Source organism: Leptopilina heterotoma, unplaced genomic scaffold (genome assembly GCF_015476425.1).
Source record: "Leptopilina heterotoma isolate Lh14 unplaced genomic scaffold, ASM1547642v1 Lhet_0, whole genome shotgun sequence".
In the NCBI taxonomy this organism is placed as follows: Eukaryota; Metazoa; Arthropoda; class Insecta; order Hymenoptera; family Figitidae; genus Leptopilina; species Leptopilina heterotoma.
Genome location: NW_025110811.1, coordinates 404,466 through 427,071, shown reverse-complemented (window position 1 = coordinate 427,071; position 22,606 = coordinate 404,466). Strand labels below are relative to the sequence as shown.

The 22,606-nt window shown below is 25.3% G+C and overlaps 5 protein-coding genes across 10 annotated transcripts; 3 read left to right on the top strand and 2 right to left on the bottom strand.

The window, feature by feature from the left end:
• The first annotated feature begins 442 nt into the window (after window positions 1-442).
• Window positions 443-8,121, top strand: LOC122504464 (2-aminoadipate transaminase-like). Its single transcript, XM_043615623.1, has 8 exons — window positions 443-928; window positions 1,247-1,449; window positions 1,547-1,823; window positions 4,651-4,809; window positions 4,901-5,153; window positions 5,247-5,361; window positions 7,680-7,785; window positions 7,880-8,121. The coding sequence occupies exons 2-8, from the start codon at window positions 1,297-1,299 to the stop codon at window positions 8,086-8,088; spliced, it is 1,272 nt and encodes a 423-aa protein (XP_043471558.1). The 5' UTR covers window positions 443-928; window positions 1,247-1,296; the 3' UTR covers window positions 8,089-8,121.
• Window positions 8,122-8,182: 61 nt separating this feature from the next.
• On the bottom strand, window positions 8,183-10,548 carry LOC122504533 (ribosome-recycling factor, mitochondrial). Its single transcript, XM_043615719.1, has 2 exons — window positions 9,785-10,548; window positions 8,183-8,514 (listed from the first exon to the last, which is right to left on the bottom strand). Exons 1-2 carry the CDS (start codon window positions 10,372-10,374, stop codon window positions 8,277-8,279), a joined length of 828 nt encoding a protein of 275 aa, XP_043471654.1. The 5' UTR covers window positions 10,375-10,548; the 3' UTR covers window positions 8,183-8,276.
• Window positions 10,549-10,705: 157 nt separating this feature from the next.
• On the top strand, window positions 10,706-14,148 carry LOC122504030 (palmitoyltransferase ZDHHC3). The gene is made up of 4 exons (XM_043614919.1): window positions 10,706-11,110; window positions 11,675-11,953; window positions 12,082-12,240; window positions 12,635-14,148. The coding sequence occupies exons 1-4, from the start codon at window positions 10,998-11,000 to the stop codon at window positions 12,903-12,905; spliced, it is 822 nt and encodes a 273-aa protein (XP_043470854.1). The 5' UTR covers window positions 10,706-10,997; the 3' UTR covers window positions 12,906-14,148.
• On the bottom strand, window positions 13,976-15,584 carry LOC122504384 (eukaryotic translation initiation factor 3 subunit K). Its single transcript, XM_043615515.1, has 4 exons — window positions 15,393-15,584; window positions 14,839-15,058; window positions 14,482-14,701; window positions 13,976-14,401 (listed from the first exon to the last, which is right to left on the bottom strand). Exons 1-4 carry the CDS (start codon window positions 15,443-15,445, stop codon window positions 14,235-14,237), a joined length of 660 nt encoding a protein of 219 aa, XP_043471450.1. The 5' UTR covers window positions 15,446-15,584; the 3' UTR covers window positions 13,976-14,234.
• A 34-nt stretch (window positions 15,585-15,618) lies between these two features.
• On the top strand, window positions 15,619-19,920 carry LOC122504092 (upstream stimulatory factor 2-like). Of its 6 annotated transcripts, none has more exons than XM_043615243.1 (6): window positions 15,621-15,759; window positions 16,231-16,299; window positions 16,748-16,772; window positions 16,845-17,093; window positions 17,171-17,317; window positions 18,207-19,920. In XM_043615243.1, exons 2-6 carry the CDS (start codon window positions 16,259-16,261, stop codon window positions 18,408-18,410), a joined length of 666 nt encoding a protein of 221 aa, XP_043471178.1. In that variant the 5' UTR covers window positions 15,621-15,759; window positions 16,231-16,258; the 3' UTR covers window positions 18,411-19,920. The 6 variants fall into 6 exon arrangements, with proteins under 6 accessions (XP_043470948.1, XP_043471178.1, XP_043471089.1 ...); XM_043615399.1 differs by lacking the exon at window positions 15,621-15,759 and adding an exon at window positions 15,813-15,985; XM_043615013.1 differs by having other exon boundaries at window positions 15,619-15,759; window positions 16,748-17,093.
• The last annotated feature ends 2,686 nt before the right edge of the window (window positions 19,921-22,606 follow it).

Below are 22,606 nucleotides of genomic sequence, written 5' to 3'. Positions count from 1 at the left end.
ATGAAAATTCGCTCATAAACGAAGTAAATCAACGCCTAAAATTTAAAACGAAGAAAAAAAGTAGTTTATCAGTTGTAAAATGAATAATAAGTTACAATAATAAGTAAATTGTAAATAATTATTAACAAAATATATATAATTAGAGAGAAGGAGAGAATTAATTAGAAAAAAATATTTTAGTAAAATATTATATAAATTTTCCGCCTTGGAATGTAGGGTCGACAAATTGTTTCTAATACTATTTGTATTATTGTTAAGGAAATCATTAAACTTTACTACGTCTGCTGATAAAGAGAAAACAAGTATTTCAATATTAAGGAAAAGTGACATCGCGGAAAAATAAAATTTTTTAAAAAAACTCGTTTTAAAGTATTTATTATCGCCACATTTTTTTATTGTAGGAAATTTTTTTTACTTTAAGTCCTAATTACCTAGAGTCAAGTCTTCAACTTTGTAAATAAAAATTACAATATATTTTGTGAACCGAAAAACCCTGAGCAGCAAAATTCCAGAGTAAATCTTCCACTCAATTCAATAAATTAGAAAAAAAGCTACTATATTTGTATGTAAACTTCACTTGACCTAATTGAAGCAGAAAATGTATTTTTAATACTCTCGTGGAAACTACTTTTATATTTGTAAAATTGAAATCCCAATGGAAATTTATAGATAAGAAACAAGATTGTTTTAAATTTGATAGCAATTTGAGTAAAAGGAATGACACTGATTTTATTTAGCCTAAGCAAATTACCTTCAGATAGTAAAATAAAAAATTATTCTCTATAAATCAATGATGATGCAGGTGTGCAATAATCTCTACAGAAACAATTTGGTGTTTCTTCTATTAAGATTCATTAGATCATCAATTAATAAATTTTGCAAAACGCTAGTTAGACGAACGTCTCTCCATATTATTCACCTTTTTGATGTAAGTATTATATAAAATATAATTAATATAACAAAATAAATTTTAATTAATTTTGTCTTAAATTGAAAAAATTTTCTTTTTCTCGGTTCTAAGAAAAAATATCTTTTTCGACACTTAGCGTCGATTTTTTCAAAAATTTTGTCAAAAATAAAAATTTTTTAACTAATAATAATATATTTATATCCAGCACCGAAACTTGCAGGAATATTGACATTTCTTCAGTATTGAAAACGGTGAAGAAATATTGTCAATTGCTGCAAATTCAGTACTGTGTGAATAGACATAAAAAAGCAAACGACTAAATAAAATTAATTTTAGACACATTATACTGAAAAAGTTGTATCGAGAGAAAGAATCAGTAAATTAAAATGAATGATCCTTACCTTCGATACCAATACGATGGGGAACCACTGATGGATGTTTATAATTCGAAAAATATCAATTTGTCAGTTGGCATTCCTGGTCCTGATTTATTGCGTCATTGTGGGGATATGATGCTAACAGCAATGAAACACCGATTGGTAGAATATATTTACAATCTGAAATAAAAAAAAAATTATTTACCGTTACGAGAGTAAAGTAGTATTCAATTTACATTCAATTCCATTCAATTTTCAGAAAGAAGAAATTCGGGAAAATAAATATTATCTCTTTCAATATGGTATCAATCCAGGTTTATGGGAATATCGGAATGAATTATCGCAATTCCTATCGAGAAGATATGGAGATACGGTTAAAAGGGAGAATTTAATTTTAACCTGCGGTGCAACATCTGGATTACAATTAATTATTAACAGTATTATATCTCCAGACGGTGTTATTTTCGTTGAGGAATTGACGTACATGCTTGCATTAGATATATTTAAACATTTTCCACTTATGAAAATAATTCCAGGTAAGTGTATTCTAAAATCAGTTATTATTATTAAAATTTATTAACTAATTTTTCGGGTAGAATTAATTACCGAATTATTTTATTGGAATTCGCAATTGCCAAAAGCGGAAACAAGAAAAATAAGTGATGAGCACTGACTAATAACGCAAATATTGCAGATAACGTTATCTAATTGCGATAGGAGAATAATTACCGGTAATTACTGAGTACTGCCAAAATTATATTATGTTATCTAATTCCGACGGTTGAGTTAATTACCTCTAGAGTTAATTGGAATTCGTAATTATCAAATTCGGGAGCAACTGCAATCATTAAAAAAGTCCTTCTTGATGATTGCAGTTGCTCCCGAATTTTTATAATAATCCTATTATCGAAATTTTTATCTAATAATGACGTAGCAGCATTCACGTTAGTTAAAGTTCATTGTTAACAAATTCGGAAGCAAATAAATTAATTACTGACCACTACCTAATCCACCAAATTATAGTAAATGTTGTCTATTTGTCTTGATGGGTTTAATTAGCAGAATACATAATTGCAATTTGTAATTAGCACATTGGAGAAGCGACGAAATTAATTGTAATTACTAATACCCAAAGATTTGAAAGTGTTACCAAATCGCGACATTTGAATTAACAACTAGTACACATCATTGTAATTCATAATTTTATATTTACTAATTTCGGATCCAATTAGATTAATGACTGAACACTGTCTACTTTACGAAATTATATTATGTTATCTAATTCCGACGGTTGAATTAATTACTACTAAAGTTAACTCGAATTCGGAATTACCTAATTCGGGAGCAACTACAATTAGTAAGAAGCACTATCCTATTTAGCCAATTACCGAAATAGTTATCTAATTACGTCGGTGCAATTCGTTATCGACATGCTGAATTGCAGTTTGTAATTAACAAATTCGGAAGCGAAGAAATTAATTACTTACCACCACCCAATTCTCCGAAATACATTAACTGTTATCTAATTGTGACGGTAGAATTAAATACCGACATACTTACAATTCGTAATTAGCGAATTCGGACGCAATGATATTAATTGCTTAGCACAGTCTAATTCATAAAATTACGAAATTGAAATCGAAATGTGACATCCGAATTAACTATCGGTATAAATAATTGCATCAAAATTACCAATTCCGGATACCGTTATTTAATTATGATGCGGTGGAATTAATTACCGTTATACTTCATTTCAATTCGGAATTACAATTACGACGTTGCAATTAATTATCTGCGTACATTATTACAATTCGTAATTATCAAGTTCGGAGGCAAATAAGTAAATTACTGACAACTACGCAATCTACTGAATTACATTAACTGATATCTAATTACGATGGTGCAATCAATGACGGAAGAAGTAATTACCAGTATAGTTAATTGGAATTCATAGTAACTGTTATCTAATTCCAATTGTTGAATGAATTAGCTGTATAGTTAATTACAATTCGTAATTACAACATTCGGAAATTAGGACATCAATTACTGAGCACTATCTAATTCACCAAAATATGAAACTGTTATACCTGATTGCGAGATTTGAAGTTACAAACGTTGTACATAATTGCAATTTGTAATTGGGAATTTGGTATCCAACTACAGTGACTGAATACTGACAATAACTTTAGGAAAATTTAATATCTGCTATCTAATTCCAAAGATAGAAATAATTACCAATGAAGTTAATTGAAATTCGTAATTATCTAATTCAGATTCAACAACAAAAATTACTATACACTTTACTTTAAACCAATTATCGGAATCGTTATATCTAATAACGTGGATGCATTGAATTACCGGTATGCTTCATTACATTTCGTAATTAACCAAATCGAAGGCAAATAAATTAATTACTGACAACTACTTAATCCATTGAATTACAATAACAGAGAACTATTTGCGATGGTGGAATTAATCTGGTATACCAAATTGCAATTCGTAATTACCAATTTCGTATCCAACTATACCGATTAACAGTATAACTACTATCTATTAACGTTGATGGAATTAATCACCATCAGTGTACTTAAATGCAATTCGTTTGCAATTCCATTTGCAACCTTCAAAATAAGGTATCGATATAGTCAATTGGAATTCGTAATTTCCAAATTCGGGAGAAATTGCAATAATTAAGAAACACTATCATATTCATCTAATTACCGAAATTGTTATCTAATTACGCCAGTATAATTCATTACCGACATGCTTAATATTACAGTTCGTAATTAATTAATTACCAGTATACCTAATTGTAATTCGTAATTAATACGGAAGCAATTAAATAAATTATTGCGTGCAGTCTAATACACCGAATAACCTAAATAGACATCTAATCTCGATGGTACAATTAATTACTAAGATACTTAATTGCAATTCGTAATTACCAAATTCAGAAGCGACGACATTAGTTGCTGACCATCGTCTAATTCGCCTGATTACTAAAATTGTTCCCCAATTGCAACCGTCAAATTAGGTATCAATATAGGTATAATTTCGAAAGCAAATCAATTAATTTCTAGATACTGTTCAATGCCTGGAATCATCTACCACTATGGTATATCTAATTGAGACCACGAAATTAATTTGAAATTCGTAAATACTAACTTTCGAAACTCAAAAAATTACTGTCCACTGTCGAATTCACCGATTTACCGAAAATGTTAGCAAATTGCGACAGTGGTATTAATTACCGGTATACTTAATTGATAACACTCTAAATTACTAAATCACCCTTGTTACTGTTATTAGCAGAATTTTCCACCAAGTTACAGTGTTTTTATAAAAATGTATTCCTTTTAATAGTTCCATTCAAAAGTGATTGCATTGATATCGATGCTTTCGAACAATTACTTCTAAAGGAAAAGAAGCGACGCTTCACCATTAATAAGGAAAAGATATTTTGGGCAATGTTTTACGCTATACCAACATTTCATAACCCAACAGGAAATACTTTAAAACCTGGTATGGTTAATTTTTAATTAAATTTTTTAATTCTGATTAAAGTTCTGTGAACATTTAGAAACCTGGCAAATTGGATATTATATCTTTTCAGAGTTTTGTCAACGTTTAGTGCAAATTGCTAGGAAGCATTCGTTTCTAATTGTCTGCGACGATGTTTATAATCTTCTTCATTATGAGGAAGAATTTCCACCTCACAGATTATTTTTCTATGACGATCCAGAGGATGAGGGTTACAAGGGTGGAAATGTCATATCGAATGGATCGTTTTCGAAAATTTTGTTTCCCTCTGTTCGTGTAGGCTGGATGGAATGTAGTCCGAAAATTACCGAAAATTTGAAGAATTCGTAAATATTTGAAAATTTTTCTTATTCTGTTGCATTCGTACATAGCTAAGAAAAAATTATTTGAAATCATTCCTAACTTATTAATTTATGCAGGGGAATTTTAAATGGAAGTGGTGCAGTCAACCATTTTATTTCTGGTACAATAGCAAGTTTATTGCATTTAAAGCTTGAAGATGAATTTCTAGATGTACTAATCGAAACTTACAAGGTAATATTCGTTTATTTATTGTTCACTTTATTTACAGGACTCGAACCAGTGAAAGTATTTAAAAATACGGAATTTTCGGATCAAAAATGAAAAACAACGAACCCATTACTGACAAAAAAAAATTTAACCAGTCCGAGTGAAATTATTCGTAAATTCTTGAATTAAATATGTATTAGAAAATAAGAACTTAAAAAATGCAATTAAACTTTTTCAAAACAAATTAATCTCAAAATTCAATTCTTTCTAAAAATTCACGCTATTTTTCTTTTAATTATTATCTAAATTTTTAATTAAAATTCACTATTTAAACAATTTTTATTTGAAAAATCTACTAGAATTCAATTACATATTTAAATACAAAAATAAATAGTTAATTGAATAATTGAATTTTTCTTAAAATTCAATTTCTATACAGAATGTTATCAACAAATTTATAAATAATTCAATTCTTTCAACGAATTTTAATAAAATTTTTAAGATTAAAACATTAACATTTACATTTAACATTAAGATTAACATTTTTCGAGAAATTCAATTAAAATTGTATTAAAAATAATTGAAATTCTGTGATGAGTATTATTATTTGTTCAAATAATTGAATCCCTAAGAAAAATTAAAAATTTTTTGAACATAATTGAATTTCTGCGAAGAATTTTATTACATTTGAAAAATAATTGAATTTCGGAAATAATTTGTAACTCTTTCAAAATTGAATTTTTTTTCGTGTTTTTAACTAAAATTCTTCTATAAATGCATTATTTTTAATAATTTTTTAAAAAGATCATTGACAATTTTCAAATCCATTTGTTTACAATTCAATTTTACGAAATTTCGATTATTTATAAATTCTCCAATTTTATATATGTTAGAAAATAAAAACTTTAATAAAAAAAATTCAATTAGACTTTTTCAAAAAAATTAATTTCAAAATTCAATTCTTTCTAAAAATTCAAGCTATTTTGCTTTCAATATTCAATTCTTATCTAAAATTTTAACTGAAATTCATTTTTAAATAAATTTTTAATAGAAAATTCTAATAGAATTCAATTATTTAAATACAAAAAAAAAATTATTTGAATACTTTTTCTTAAAATTAAATTCTCATAAAGAATTTTATTAATAAATTTTTAAATAATTGAATTCTTTCGACGAATTTTTCATAAAATATTTAAGAATAATTAAACTATTCGAGGAATTCGATTAAAATTGTATTAAAAATAATTGAAATTCTGCTATGAATTTTATTATTCACGAAAATAATTGAATTCCAAAAAAGAATTTTATTAACATTTTTGAAAATAATTCAATTTTTACGATGAATTTTATTTTTACAAAGATAATTTCATTTTCTTCAATAATTTGTTTAAATATTTTGAAAATAATAATTGAATTTCGGACAAAAATTTTATTATTTATGAAAATGATTGAATTCCTGCGAAGAATTTTATTAAAAATTTTTAAAAATAATTAAATTTCTGCAAAGAATTTTGTTTTTTATAAAGAGAATTGAATTTTTGCGAAAAATTTTGATAAAATTTCTAGAAATAATTAAATTTTTACGAAGAATTTCTGCGATGAATTTTATTTTTACAATGATAATTTAATTTTCGTTAATAATTTAAAGTTTTTGAATATAATTGAATTACTGCCAAGAATTTTATTATTTTTGAAAATAATTGAATTCCTGCGAAGAATTTGGTTTTTTATAAAAATAATTAAATTCTTGGAGAAACATTTTATTATTTATGAAAATAATTGAATCATTGCGAAGAAATTTATTAAAAAAATTTGCAAATAATTGAATTTTTGTGAAATTTTTATTATTTTATGACAATAATTAAAGGTTTGTGTAAAATTTTATTAAAATAGTAGATATTGAAAATCATTGAATTAAGGAAAATTTTTAAAAATAATTCAATTTTGCCAAGAATTTTATTAAAATTTTGCGAAAATAATTGAATTTCGTAGAAGAATTTAATTATTTCTAAAGATAATTAAAATTTTGTCGAGAATTTTTTTTAATTTTTGAACATAATTGAATTTCTGCGAAGAATTTTATTACTTTTGAAAATAATTGAATTTTTGCAATCATTTGTAATTTCTCTAAAATTCTCCAAATTATATCGTGAAATTTACGAACGTTTCGTCCTTTTTTGATCAAATTACGGACTTTACGGACCTTTTTTTTTTTTAAAAAAACTGACTTTTACGGGATTTACGGACCTAATTTGAGCCCTGTATTTATTTTAAAGCTATTTTTAATTTTCTTTTAGTTTTTTTCAGTTAGTTTATATTCTTTACAAGTTTTTTTCTTGTAGAAAAGATTATTGAAAGTCTGCAAAACATTGGATGAATTTCTTCCTCAAAGTTGCTCCTATACAAAGCCTAAAGGTGGCTACTTTATTTGGATTGAACTTCCTCAAGGTACAAGTAAAAAAAATATTTCTTCAAACACTTTTAAAACAAAGAAAACTAACCAATTTCTTTAATTAGCGAATGTTATGTTTATTTTTTACAGATATGGATGCGTCAATTTTCATTGACTGGTGCAAAGAAGTTCATAATGTAAGCGCGATTCCCGGAATTCGTTTCTCTTGCACCCAAAAATATAAAAACTTTTTTAGAATAAGCTTTGCATTTCATTCGAGTGAAATTTTAAAAGATGCCGTAAAATCCTTATGTCTGGGCTTAAAATACTATATTGTAAATATTAATGAAATTTTTTGAGAAAATATTATATTTATAACACTATTAGACGATGATAAATTAGGAATTCGGATCTTAATATGGTAATCCTGTATTAAAGTAATAAAAATACTTCTAATAGTAATAATACTTTGGTTTATTATTGAACTCTTTGTAGAATTAATTTTTGATAAACGTAAAACTTAAATTTCAAACAATAGTTTCTTGATTCAAGAACCTAATAATTCGGTATTCTTAACATTGAGTATGTTTTCTGCTTCCTGCACATGTTTTTCAGCCAGCATTTCCAAATTGTGTTTTATTCTCGCAAACATTTCTTTGCTGACATGCTTATCATCTGCTATCGATTGAAGATGTTTGTTACCAACTGCTTTAACATTATTTCGACATTTGACAAACATTGCCTTTGCACCTTTCGATAATTCCTCTCTATGCTCCTTGGTGACTCTAGGAACGAAAGTTTTTTTTTATTAGTCTTTCTCTCTCTCTGTGTCAAAAAAAAAATTTCAAAATTCAATTACAGGGTTGCCCAAAAAAAAAATTAATTTTGTTCTTCTCTGACTTTTCCCTAATTCCCAGATAAAATTTTGACTTTTTCCCTGAAACTAAAGAATATTTTGATTTACTCTAAAAATGATTAGATACTCAAAAAAATTTTCTATTACATTTATTTATGAATTTCTTTCACTGTACAATTATTCCAAAACATCAATAACTTCTTTTTGAGATGATTTCTTCATGTTTTATAATAATTAAAGATGACTGAGTGATAAAATCATTATTTTATATCATTAAAAAATAAAAACTTCAAATAATTTAAAGAAAAATTCAATTAAAATTTTTCAAAAAAATTAATTCTACACAATTGTTTGTTAAAAGTGAGAAAAATTCTGATTTTCAAAGATTTTAATTTGAAACCTTTTCAAAATTCAATTATTTCTGAAAATTCAAGCTATAATGCTTTGAATATTAAATTATCTAAAATTGTTAATGAAATTAATTTTTGAATAAATTTTTATTACAAAATTCTACGAGAATTCAATTATTTAAATACAAAAAATAAATATTTCAATGTTTCTAACAATAGAATTCTCATAGGGAATTTTATCAACAAATTTTTAAATAATTGAATTCTTTGACTAATTTAAAAAAAAATTTTTAAATAATTAGATTTTTCGAAAAATTTGATTAAAATTTAATTAAAAATAATTTAAATTTTTCCATGAGTTATAAAAATAATTGAAAATAATTGAAAATAATTTAATACCTAAAAACAATTTTATTATTTACGAAAATAATTGAAACCCTGTAAAATATTAATTATTAACGAAAATAATTGAATTATTGCGACGAAAATAATAAAAAAATTTAGAAATAATTGAATTGCTGAGAAATTTTAGTCGTTTATGAAAAAAATTATATGTTTGCGTAGAATTTTATTCAATTTTTTTTAAATAATTGGATTCTTTCCACCAATCTTAATTAAAATTTTGAGTTTAATTATATTTTTCGAGAATTCGATTAAAATTGTATTAAAAATAATTTAAATTCTGCGATGAGTTTTATTGTTTATGAAAATAATAATAAAGTAATTTCAATAAAAATCCCTGACTTTTTCCTGATTTCCCTGACCAATTCTACTTTCCCTGACTTTTCCCTAAATTCCCTGACCTGTGGCAACCCTGAATTATTTTCGAATCTCCAATCAAAGACTTACTTTGGAATTGGTATTGAAATTTTAGTACCATCTTGCTGAGGATTTAAATTCATTCCACTAGCTCTGATACATGTAAGAATCTGCGGCATTGCTTGAGGGAATTCGGTTACATTAAGAATGACAAAATTTGCTTTTCTGGCAATTTGCACCAATTCTTGAAGTTGATATTTTTTACCCTCAAATTCGACAATTAATAATTCAATAGATCCAATATTTGTGCGTATGGTTAAATTTTTCACAAAATTTTCTTTCATATGCTCTATCGCATTTTTCATTTCCTTTATTATTAATTCCGTATCCAAATATTGATCGACTTCCCGTAAATCGAGTTTCATTTTAGAAATTTGTTCTTTCGTTATTTTTTTACCCTTTTTTAAATAATAGACATTACTGACTGATAAATTTTTACTGTGACATTGAAAAATATTGCTAGATTTTGCTAAGATATTATTATTATTATTTTCTAGGAGACAATTTTTATCAATTTTAATTAAATTCGTACCATTAGGATATCCGTTTGCTTTTGGTAAATAGTGAATAGATCTATTTATCATGTAAAATAGATGTCTGTACTTCATCACATCCCTCATTTTGATACTTATCAATATAATTTATATAAATAAATTCATTAAACGAGAATTACTTTTAATCCTTTTAATTACTGTCACAAGGACTTTTTCACTTATAGATTAAAACTAATTGTAATTTTAACTTTTTGTAGAGGTAAACGAAGTAAACAAAACATGTTTTTTATTATAATTAAAGGTTATGTACGATTTTTAGCGCTATCAATATATTTTCCGTTGGAATACAAATGTTGAATTCTGATTGGCCGATTCATTTCTGTCAACCAATTAGAATTGAGGATGAATTGTGGACTATTTAGCGCTGAGCAAAACAGATTGTGAAATAGCATTTAGGGTTTTTTTAATAGTAAAAAGAAGTGAATCAGAGAAATATACAAAATTTCTATTAATTTGTCCTCTCTGCCCTATTTATTGTACTTGAATTACAAGTATATCAATTATAATTTCTCTTGTATTGAAATTTATGAAATTGATTAAATGTGCTGTAAATTTGATTCTTCAATAAGATCACGGGAAGATATGAAGATTGACGCGATAATGAAACGGCAGTCAATTGTGACAATAGCATACAGTTCGGATGATAGTGTCAGCAATTGGAAAATGTGATTTTAAACAAAAAATGAACAATGTTTGTAAGAGATCCATGTGGTATTATTTGCATTATTGTGACGTATATTGCAGTATTTTATGCAGATTACGTCGTGATACGATGGATTATTTTGCATACGATGCAAGACAGGTAAAATGACAATTATTTTGACATCATGACAATTGAATTTTTGTTTTTTTTCTCTCAGTCACCTGTTTTTATTTATTACCGTAACAATTCAATTGCTGTTGTTTTCTCTTTATTGCGTAAAACGAATGACTGGAACGATATGTTTGTATCTTTTTCATAAATGCAGGCCTTGCACTCCTCTACTAAAACCTACTATTTACTACTTTTTTTTACGATTTGTTACTATTTGGATACTTTTTTTCATTTGTTACACTAAAAGCTACTTTTTTCCGAGTTTGAAAATTTACACTACTTTTTTGTTAACAGTTGAAATAACAAAATTATTTTCCAAAATTTTAATAAAGTTATTGGGAAAAATTCAACAAATTTTTATAAAATTCTTTAAAACGATTCAATTATTTTCGCAAATTTTTCGCAATTCAATGATTTTTAATATTTACTATTTTAATAACAAATTTCTCAAAAGAATTGAATAATTTTAAAAAATGTTAATAAATCTGAAATATTTATCCCGATTAAGTAAATTTGAAAAGGATGAGAAAAATAATTAATTTTTTTTTACAGTCTATGGGGTCCGTTCCACGTAGTGATTTTCAATACACTCGTTTTACTGCTAATGATGTCGCATCTAAAGGCAGTTTGCAGTGATCCGGGTGTTGTTCCCTTGCCCCAAACGAGAATGGATTTTTCTGATATTCATACCGCAGGATCTGGCCTAGAGGAAGGAGACGAGAGAGATGATTGGACTGTGTGCACTAGGTGCGAAACTTATAGGCCTCCACGTGCTCATCATTGTAGAATTTGTAAAAGATGCATTAGACGAATGGATCATCATTGTCCATGGTAAGAAAATACATAAAATTAGAAATATTAATGTATTAATATTATTTAATTTATTTATTATTATTATAGAAAAAAAATTTTTTTTCCTGAATATCACGATTTACATTTCTTTTTTTCGTTTTTTCCAGGATAAACAATTGTGTCGGAGAAAGAAATCAAAAGTATTTCATTCAATTTTTGGTGTATGTCGGAATGTTGGCTGTTTACGCCATAACTCTTGTGATTGCTTCTTGGGTAAATGATTGCACTCATTGTAGTAACGACGTAACAATAAAACAAAGTCGAATGTAAGTATCACTCGAATGCATAAATTACTCAAACACTTAAATCGATAAGAGAATCGTCTTTAAGGCGCAAAAATTATCGTTTAAAGATACAAAAATGATCGAATAAGTCCTTTATTTTTATTCACTGCCATCACAAAAAAATTTGTTTTGTATTTTCCAAAACTTTTATTTTTCGAATAATTTTACAATTAAAGAATTTCGTAAATAAATGTATGAGAAAATTTTTTTGAGTATCTAATATTTTTAGAGTGAATCAAAATATTCTTTATATTCAGAAAAAAAGTCAAAATTTAATCTGGAAATCAGGGGAAAAAAAATTAAATTTTTATGGCAACCCTGAAAATATTTACTTTATGAGAGAGGAAAATTTATTAATAGAAAATTTTCTTTCCAGATTACATTGTGTGATATTAGTATTGGAAGCGGCGCTCTTTGGAATGTTTGTTGTAGCTATTTTAATTGATCAATTTCAAGGCATTCTGTGCGATGAGACAGCGATAGAACGAATTCAAGGACATCATCATCATAAAACATCACCGCGAACATTTACTTTACTCTCACAAGTTTGCGGTAAAAGTCATCCAGTTCTTTGGCTTTTGCCTTGTCAAAATCCACCACGCTATTCTTATCGACGCGAAGCGCATTTGATAAATCATGACGTTTAAATTTTTAAACCAGAAATACATCAAATTTCTATTCTCTAGTTAATTTTTAGTACACTTTTCAAAACTTTGTTTTATCAACGAAAAAATAAATTACCATTCTTTTTTGTGATATTAAGAAAAATATTTTTTAACTCTACCGGTAAAAATAAAATCAAATCTCTTATTCAAGTTCTTTTTTCTAAACTTTTAAAATCAAAAAAGCTAATAAAATTTTTGATTATTTTTACTGGTAGTGAAATAATGTATTTTTTAAGGGAAAAATATCGCGTATAAATATTAAAAAAAGGAAAAAGAAAAAGAAAACAATAGTACGAAGCTAGACTGCAAATTAATGCTTTTTGTATTTCATCTATTTTTTCATTAATCTTCCCTAAAAGTATAACGATAAAACAATATTATTAGAATAAGACTGTAAATATAAGCCCAAGTTCTTCTCTTGTAATATATAAAGAAAAAAAAATCATTAATGGAAATTAATCAAAATTTTGCTACTAAATAGTAATTAATTTTACGTTCATATTTAGCACAAAGTTAAAAAAAAGAAGAAGGCAATTGTGACGCAAATCTTAAGTGATTGTGATGAAAAGTGCATTTATTTGTTGCAATAACTTTTTTTTATAAATAATCGAATATTAATCAATTTATAAATCAATATGCTTCGAGAGGCAGTGATACTTTTACTCCTTTTTTTCCGCATTTTCTTTCTTTACACATTCGTACACTTTGTAATTTTATTTTTAATTACAATTTCTGTTAAAACTTTTAATATTTTATTTACGTTTGAATAATTTTAATGTACATACTTCTATATTTTGTTTTTTAAATATTTATTTCGATTTTTATAATACGTTTTTATTTACCAATGGGTTCAGTGGTTCAATTCTTTTGTATAATTTTTAAGTATCTACATTTTATTTTAATTTTAGTTTTAAAAAAATACTTCTGTCTCGTGTACATTGAAAAATGTAATTCGAAAGAAAAAAAAAACTAACTTTTTGAAACTCTTTCTCTTAGAGAAATTAAAACTATATTCGAAATTTAAGGGAAAAAAAATAAGAAAATCTTACTTGTAAACTGTATCAGTATATTTATTCCAATTAGTGACTTGTGAGCCAATGATCATATCGCATTAATGTAAACGTTTTTCGTACGAATATATTAAAGTATTCTGTGATTCTTTAGGAAAATCTTATTTATTTTAAGTTTTTGAATAATGTGAAATAAATTTGAAACAAACATATAATTTGATGACTATTCATTTTTGGGAGTAAAAAAAAATGGTTACAAAATTGGATTGTTTAGAAAAGTGAAATTTGTTTTTTGTGTAAATTATAAGCATGCGGCCATTAAACCGGCAACATTTTCAAAATCAATTTTTTCCGTGATATTTTTCGTTTTAATATTCTCGTCTTGATTGGCAATGAAAATTATGTTTCTTCCTTGTCTGCTTTGCTCTCTCCATCCGTATTTTTGCACCCAGTGATTGAGTGTCGTGTCTGAAATTTAATAATAAGAATTAATTAATAAGAAAAGAAAAAAGATTATAGAACTAAATTAAAATCCTTTTGATTTTTACCTTCAACATCGCCTAATAATTGTGAAAGTAGAGGTTTGTCTATCGTTTGAAATGTAATTCCCACAACGTGGCAAACAAATTTTCGAATTGAATCCTGAAAACCAACGATACTGTCGTACAAATTCGATATTGTGCGAGCGCGTTCCCAGAAAAGCTGAAAGTCACACTGCTCCAAAATATCTCCCAAGTACATTATTTGATTAATTGGATCCTGCGCCATCTAAAAAGTAAATTTTTTAAAATAAAATAGAAAATCGTCAGGGAAATTGATGAACTGATAAACTTATGACGTACCCTGAAAAAGCAACAACCAATAACAAAAAAAGAAGAAAAACAGTAAAAATCAAACAAACTTACGATACTTTCACTCAAGAGGCATTTGCACAAAACAAAGTCTGTGTGCGGCAAATTCGTAAGAGCTTTCAAAAGAATTTGACAAGTTATGTTGACTTTAAATCGTTGAGGATTAAGTTGATACAATTTTAAAACAGCTAAATTTGCCTCCAGATCGTAGGCATTTTCTCTCGCCTGAATCTCCACATAATTCTCCAAGGTTGTCAAATTTTCTGGATTATATCTATAAAAAAAGGATATTAGTAAATAAAATGACATTTCAACTTTTACACAAATATAATTTTTCGAATTACGTACTAAAACTGAAAATATGAGTAATAATTGTTCGAATTATATACTAAAAATGAAAATATGCGTGAGACCAGTAATCCTAACCTCACTTTTCAAAAAATTGAAAAAATACGGATCAACAATTTATTTTAAGAAACAAAATAAATTTCTCGTTTATAAGCAATTATTATACAACAATAGGAAATTATAATAAGAATAAAGGAAATAAACCAGAAAAAGGAAGCAGAGAACGTGTCATTGATATATTTTGTAAATCATAAACATACCTTTCAATTCCCTTCAACATTTCCACAACCGCTTGTCTCATTGCTTCAGCCATTGTTTCAATTTTTTAAAACTTATCAGTTAACTAGGTTTTGCTATTTAAATATTAAAAAACGTAAAATAAGTGTGAAATTGGAGTAGAAAATCTGCAAACTATTATTTTAGGTTATGTTAAAAACACAGACAGCGCGAGCCGAAGAAAAGCGGACAAACTGGGAACTATTTAACAAAAGTGAACAAAAGCAACAAAAGTCTGCCAACAAAAGTGGTTTTATGTGGTTATCTTACTTGAAACAAGAAGCATGTTAAAAATGTTAATTACTTATTATTAAGATAGTTCTAAAAACTGTTGACATGGTTAAAATTAACGTATGTATTTGATAAAATATAAACAACTCCTTTTTATATTAAAATATAAAATTGTTTATAAAAACAGATACTTTCTTGCCAACTATGAAAAAAAGATCTAGAGGTCTTTTTGTTCCTTTTTTGGTACTTAGAAATGTTTTTTAATATTTCAATTAATCGATAATTAAAAGTAATAAAAGTAGAGGAAAAGTTACAGGAAAAATAGTGAAACGAGGAAAATTTTAAGGTTATGTCTCCTTATTTTTCTTTTGTTTTGTCGCGGTTTTGTCATGTGTTTTCGCGTGTCCATGGATTAAACTCAGTTGTGCTCAATTCTCCACAAAGTACTGAGAAATTTAGTGTTACAAAATTAAATTTCCAAATAATTGAGCATCACTGAGTGATCCGGATAATTTCTCTGCGGGTACGCCGAAAACACCCATTATTATAATATTAAATATACATACAAAGTGCTTTTCTTCATATTTTCAGTAAATAGAAATAAAATTATTCTTTAACAATGGATATAACCAACGCTAGTTTGGAAATAGTTAGTGAAAGGTGAGTTTCAATTATCAAATTTATTTTCTATATTCATTATTCTAAAGCTGTGAAGGTACTAAAGATTTTTCTCTCTAAAGGTTTTTTTCCGGGTTATTCAGGTTTTTCTCTATAATTTATTATTAAATTTTCAAAACAATTTTGCTTCGCTATCAAAGAAATTATAAGTTTCTAATTTTTATTACCATCGCTAATTTATGAAAATATTTTTTAAAACTTTCCTTCAATTGAACGTTTAAAAACCAATTTTCTCTATATGTATTTGTTTTCGTAAAAATTTGAAGGTCTCTCAAAAATTGCTACAAGATAATTTTACACTTTGTAAAAAATAAATTAATTTTTAAGAATAGAGAGATAAAAGTAATTTATTTTTGTGTAAGGAATAAATGATTAATAAATAAATGAATAATTAAGGAATAAATTAATTGATGTAATTAAAATTTTACAGCTTCGAGGAGAATAGCGAAGAGAATGTAAGTGTAATTTTGGATGAGTCCCAATTTATAAAATGTAATGATGATGATGAAACAAACGAGGATTTACAGGAATATGGAACCGGCATTTATACAAGTGGCGAAATCGTTGATATGGAGGAGGAAAAGGAATTACTGCAAATCGATGGAAGTGATCCCAACAGACCAATTGAAGTAATGGTGCCGAATTCAATTTTACATCCCTATCAAGTGATGCACAGTCCTTATGATGGAAAAATTTACGTTATTACCGACAATGACGATACGTATACAACGCAAACAATTCGAATTAATTCCTCCGAGGAGCCAATTTCGAAAAAGGTAAACAAAAATACAATAATATTTTTATATTTTACTCAAATTGAAATATAATACAATAATTGGCGATTTATTTACAGAGAGATGACAAAAGAAGAACTACTCACAATGAAGTTGAGAGAAGACGAAGAGATAAAATAAATACATGGATAACAATGTTGGGAAAACTTTTGCCGAAATACAAAAATAATGACGTTGGCGACAGTAAAAATAATTTCGAATCACAAGTAGGAGATGAATTTTTAAATATTTATTCTAAATTATTGGTATTTATAGCTTCGTTTATTAAAGTAGACGAAACTGTGAATACGAATTAAAAATAAATGAATAAATTATTATTAAACGTTGGTGAAGTTCACAAAGTTTATAATCAACTTTTGAAGAAAAGATTTTTGATACGAAAAATAAGCGAATTTTTCTCTTGAGATTTTTCTTTTTTGTTTAAAAAAATTAGACAAAATGGTTATAAATTTCCCAAGCGAAAATATCTAAAAAACTTTCCAGAGGAGATTTTTTTCTACCGAATCGTTGATTCGAAACTTTGTAAACTTCACTGAAGTCTTATAAATTTTTATTATAAATTTTTATTTTATGAAAATTATTCAATTATATACCTATAATTGAAAAATTTATTATCTTTCAAAAATTTATAATTTTTCAATATTCTCGGCTAAATATAAAAATATTGATTATTAATTCACTATTTTCCTAAAAAATGAATGTCTTTAATAATTTTGTTTAAAAATTGTAGAATATTTTGAATATTGGAAAAATTATAGTTTTAATTTTAAGATTTATTTATTATTATTGTTTTGCTTTTAAAATTTAATTATTAAAATCATATTTTTACTGAAAATTGTTACTGAATTTAAATTTAAATTTAACATTTACTGAAAATCTTACTGAAAATTAGGAAAATAATTGGAATTTTAAAAATTTTGAATTGCAATTATTACCAGAATAATAAAGGAAGTTAATATTCTTTTTGGAAGTCAGGGAAATACATAATAAAATTTTTGTGACAATATCAATTATGTGTAAATGAAAAGTTATTTAACAAAAAGCTATTTGAATTTTCTAATTTTCAATTTCTAATTTTAATAAAATTGTTTATAGAGTAAAGGAGGAATTTTGTCGCGTGCTTGCGATTATATAAGAGAACTTAAGGAAACAAATAAAACTCTCGACAGGCGAGTTGTGGAGAATAAGCATCTTTTGCAAGAAGTGCAAAATCTTCGTCAACTTATTGCACAATTGAAGAAGGAAAATTCTTATCTCAAGAGTAAAATTTCCGAAATTGATGACAAAACGGGTACTTAATGTTTAAAACAAAAATTGTTTTTGTTATTACTTTCACGAATATGAAATTCATAAGTTTTCAAACTTTCGTGTATGTCCATTTTTTTGAACGTTCAACTGAACAAATTTCCCTTTCCGGTGAAATTTATAATCAAGAATTCAAAAAAAAAATAAAACTATTTTTCACGCAGAAAACGAAATTTTTGATTTATGAGAATTATTTTTCAAACACTGTCTAAAAAAGTAATTAAAAGTAATTGCAAAAAGTTTTTTGTTTTCAAGACAAGTATAAAGAATTTACATCAAAAAATATTTTTTCTTGTCAATTAAAATTATTAAGAAAACTAATAATTCTAAACTTTATCAAAGTGCGAATATTCTTAAATTTTACCTTTTTGCTTTTTAATTATGTGAAAAATTACCTTTTTGCATTTTATACGCAAATTATCTTTTTGCACTTTAATTATATACGAAAATTACAATTTTTTGTACAATACTTAATTTTTTTCTCCGGTAATTTTAATTAATTTTATTAATTTTATTAATTTAATTAATCGAATTAATCGAATTTTTCACAACATTGGAAGAAAATAATTTCGTTCACTTAAGCGTTCAAAATTTCGAGTATATACTCTGTTTGTATGAATTAAAAAAAGTATTGTGTTAATTAGAAATAAATGTATTTTATAATACAGAAACTTTATCATCGATTCACTAAAAACAGTTTATAACAAACAAACAAACAAAAATAGTGATATCTAAAAATAAATTAAAATCGTTCAATTAAGAAGTTAATAGAATTAATAACAGGTTATAAAATGTTACAGTTTTTATTATATATAAATATTTAGAAAAAAGGAACTAAAATAGAATTTGTATTTTTAAATTTAAACAAGTCAATTTTTGAAAGAATTATAATTAGATAATTTCGAGGCCTTATTGTAAATTTAATCTTCTATTTAGATTCCAGTTTTTTTGCGCTATTCTTTAAAATTTTTTTTTGTTTACTTGAATTAGAAAATTAGAACATTAGAAAATTATAGGATTAAATGATTAAAGATTTAGAATTTGAGGATTCAAAACGAAAGGATAAGAAACAATTTTCTTATACATTATAAAATGTTTATTTACACAGATTCAACTTAATATATAGATATATATTTCTTCATTAATGAAAACAATTTCAATAATTCTAGAACTCGAACTGTACATATTGTAAACAAAATAATTGTCTATTAAATCGAACGAATTAAATCGTTACATTAGGCTCGAATACGAGACACGTAAAATGAATTTTAATTATAAATATACAAATATATAACATAGGAAGGTTTTTTTTTTCTCTTTTTAGAATGTTCCATTCGCCTTCTGATATTTACAAACTGTAAATTACAACTTTTATTTACAATGTTTAATAAAACTTATAGAAATTCTGGAGATAAATCACTAATTTTTTTTTAAATAACTTAAAATTGATAATATTCAATTCGTAACAGTTTGTCTCTCTCGGGCCTTTTTTTTGTTTGAAAAATCTCGCAAGAACTTTAAAAATACACAACAATTCTACTATTACAATTTTATCATAGTTTTTTTTTTTGCTTTTTTTTCGCTATAGGAATAATATATTTTTCCAAAAGCTGTTTTCTATAATGCAATTTTCCTAATGAATTTTTCTAGGTTTATATTTTACATAGTGCAGGATGATGATAGAAAAAACAGTATGACGATGAGAAGCTAATTCTTTAAAATGGATGATATTTTAAGTCGACAAATTTTTTCGTATTTAATTTTTAAGTACAACTGATTACACAACTTTATTTTTTTTAATGGCTACCTAGGCAACCTATGGAAGTTTAGGATTACATTTTTTTTTTATTCTCTAAGTATGAAATTGTGCTTTACGTTTAACTATGTTGCATTTTTTTTCTGCTGCTTAACATTTTTGTTTATATGTCCATCGTATCACGTATTTTACATTGGCCTCAAGTCATCGTTGCAATTTTATTGAACTCACAAATATTTCGAAAACGTTAACGCTGAATCGAGATCGAGATTTAAAGGAAATATTTTTAAATGTATTTTTAAATACATTTTTAAATGTATTTTTAAATTTAATTTTAAATATATTTTTAAATTTAATTTTAAATGTATTTTTAAATTTAATTTTGTGAATCGCAATCACAATTGATCAATCTATCAATTTAACATTTTGAAAAATGGAAATTTAATTAATTAATTAATTAATTAATTAAATAAATTAAAAAAATTTTGAAAATTAGAAAAAGAATATTTAACTTATTGAGAAAATTGTCAAATGTTTCCTTTGTCTCTCGATCCGATTTATCTCTTAACAATCAATCTTCAACTTCTCGATTCGATATAAAAAATCTCCATTGAGATGCAACAAATTGAAATGTATAAATAGCGCAATTTTCGAACGAGAAAATTTTTCACGCTCTCATTTTGGGAAGAAAATTTGAATTTTCGAAAAATAATGTAATTGTGGTTTATAAAAAATTACTTTAAGCCAAGAGGTATTCAACGACAAATACATTTTTTTTTCTTAAGCTAATCCATCAAAACTGGTTACATTGTGTACACTATATTTAGGAATATGTGTATTCCGTCTCAATATATTGTCTTTGTCATTAACTTTGATATAGAAAATTAAAAACAAGCGATTATGATCATTCATCAGAAAGTCAGTCTCTTCAAAATGCTTCAAAAGAAAAATTTTGAAAAAATTGAAAAAAGACGAAAAAAATTGCTTCAAAAAATGAATAAACCAAAAGGTTTTTTCATTTTATTTGGAATTTCCAAACGACTTTCAATTTTTTCCGAACAATTTTTTTTTTTTTTTTTGAAGAGACTAACTTTGCGTTTAATCGAATTTTTTATTACAAAATAATTTTAAATCCTTTTTTTTTAAAACAAAAATGAAATTCTAAAACTATAAATTTTACATAATTCCCGTTTGTGATCATAGATATTGAGTTTTATTAAGAAACAAAATAAGTTTTATTGTTCAAGAAAAAAATTATTCTTTCTGAAAAAGAAATCGACTTTTTTCAACTGTTTTTTAACATTTATTTATCAAATCACTCGTATTATCAATTTTATTTCTGTATATCGATAAAAAATCGCATTATTTACACTTCCATTATATTTTTTTTAAATATTATACTTTGACACAATTTGTCAGAAAAAAACGGATTTTATTTATTTTTATATCAAAAATACAAACTTAAAAACCAGCAAATTTTCAACAAAAAGAAGGAATAAAATTCTATTTAAAAAAAAAGAACTAATCGACGCCTTTCGTTAAATAAAATCTTATTTCAATTTGTCAGAATAATAAAATTCTATAAACTTTTCCGTTTCGGAAAAAAGTAAATTTTAAATTGTTTCATTCCCCTTTTTTCCAAAAATTGAAAAAAGGAGTAATTTTATTAAAATATATAGAAAGAAAAAAATATTTATAATTTTTTATAATTTTAAAGTTTATAATTTTATTTACTGCAATTTTTTGCTATTATTTTAATATCTATTTGTTTACGGTTTTATTTTTTATTATTTTACTATCATAATATTTATAATTAATTAAAAGATAGAAATAATATTATGAACGAATTAATATTTTTTTTGTGAAGTGAATTTAAATTTAATTCGAGAAACATTAGAAATTTTCATCGGATTGTATTGAACAGACAATTGAAATGAGTTTAAAATAGAATTTTATTATTTTGCTAATTGAAATAAATCGAAATAAATTTTATCAGCGGAAGGCGTCGTGAATAGAAATTAGGAAAAATTGTACCCTAAGAAAAGAAATAAAGAAATTTGAATCAAAAATGCAGATTAGAAAATCCGTTCGTATCAAATTTTCCTCAACACTCTCGTTTGACTTTCTACAAAAAACATTTTCGAATCATTTTCTTCGAATCCATTGTCTTAACATTGAATTTTCTGTTTCTAAAGTCTGTTGTGCAATTTTTCTATTCCCGAAAAAGGTGCTTAAATATAGAAGTTTGCCTTTCGAAAATAGATTATTATTAATTTCCGAATATTATAATTATGTCACTTTGTATTATAGACAATTTATTTATTATACTTTTATAATTATTAAAGTATAATTTTACTTTTCATCAACATGAAAAAAATAATAATTTATTAATCTAATACTTTGGAAATATTTTCATGATGATGAGGAAATATTG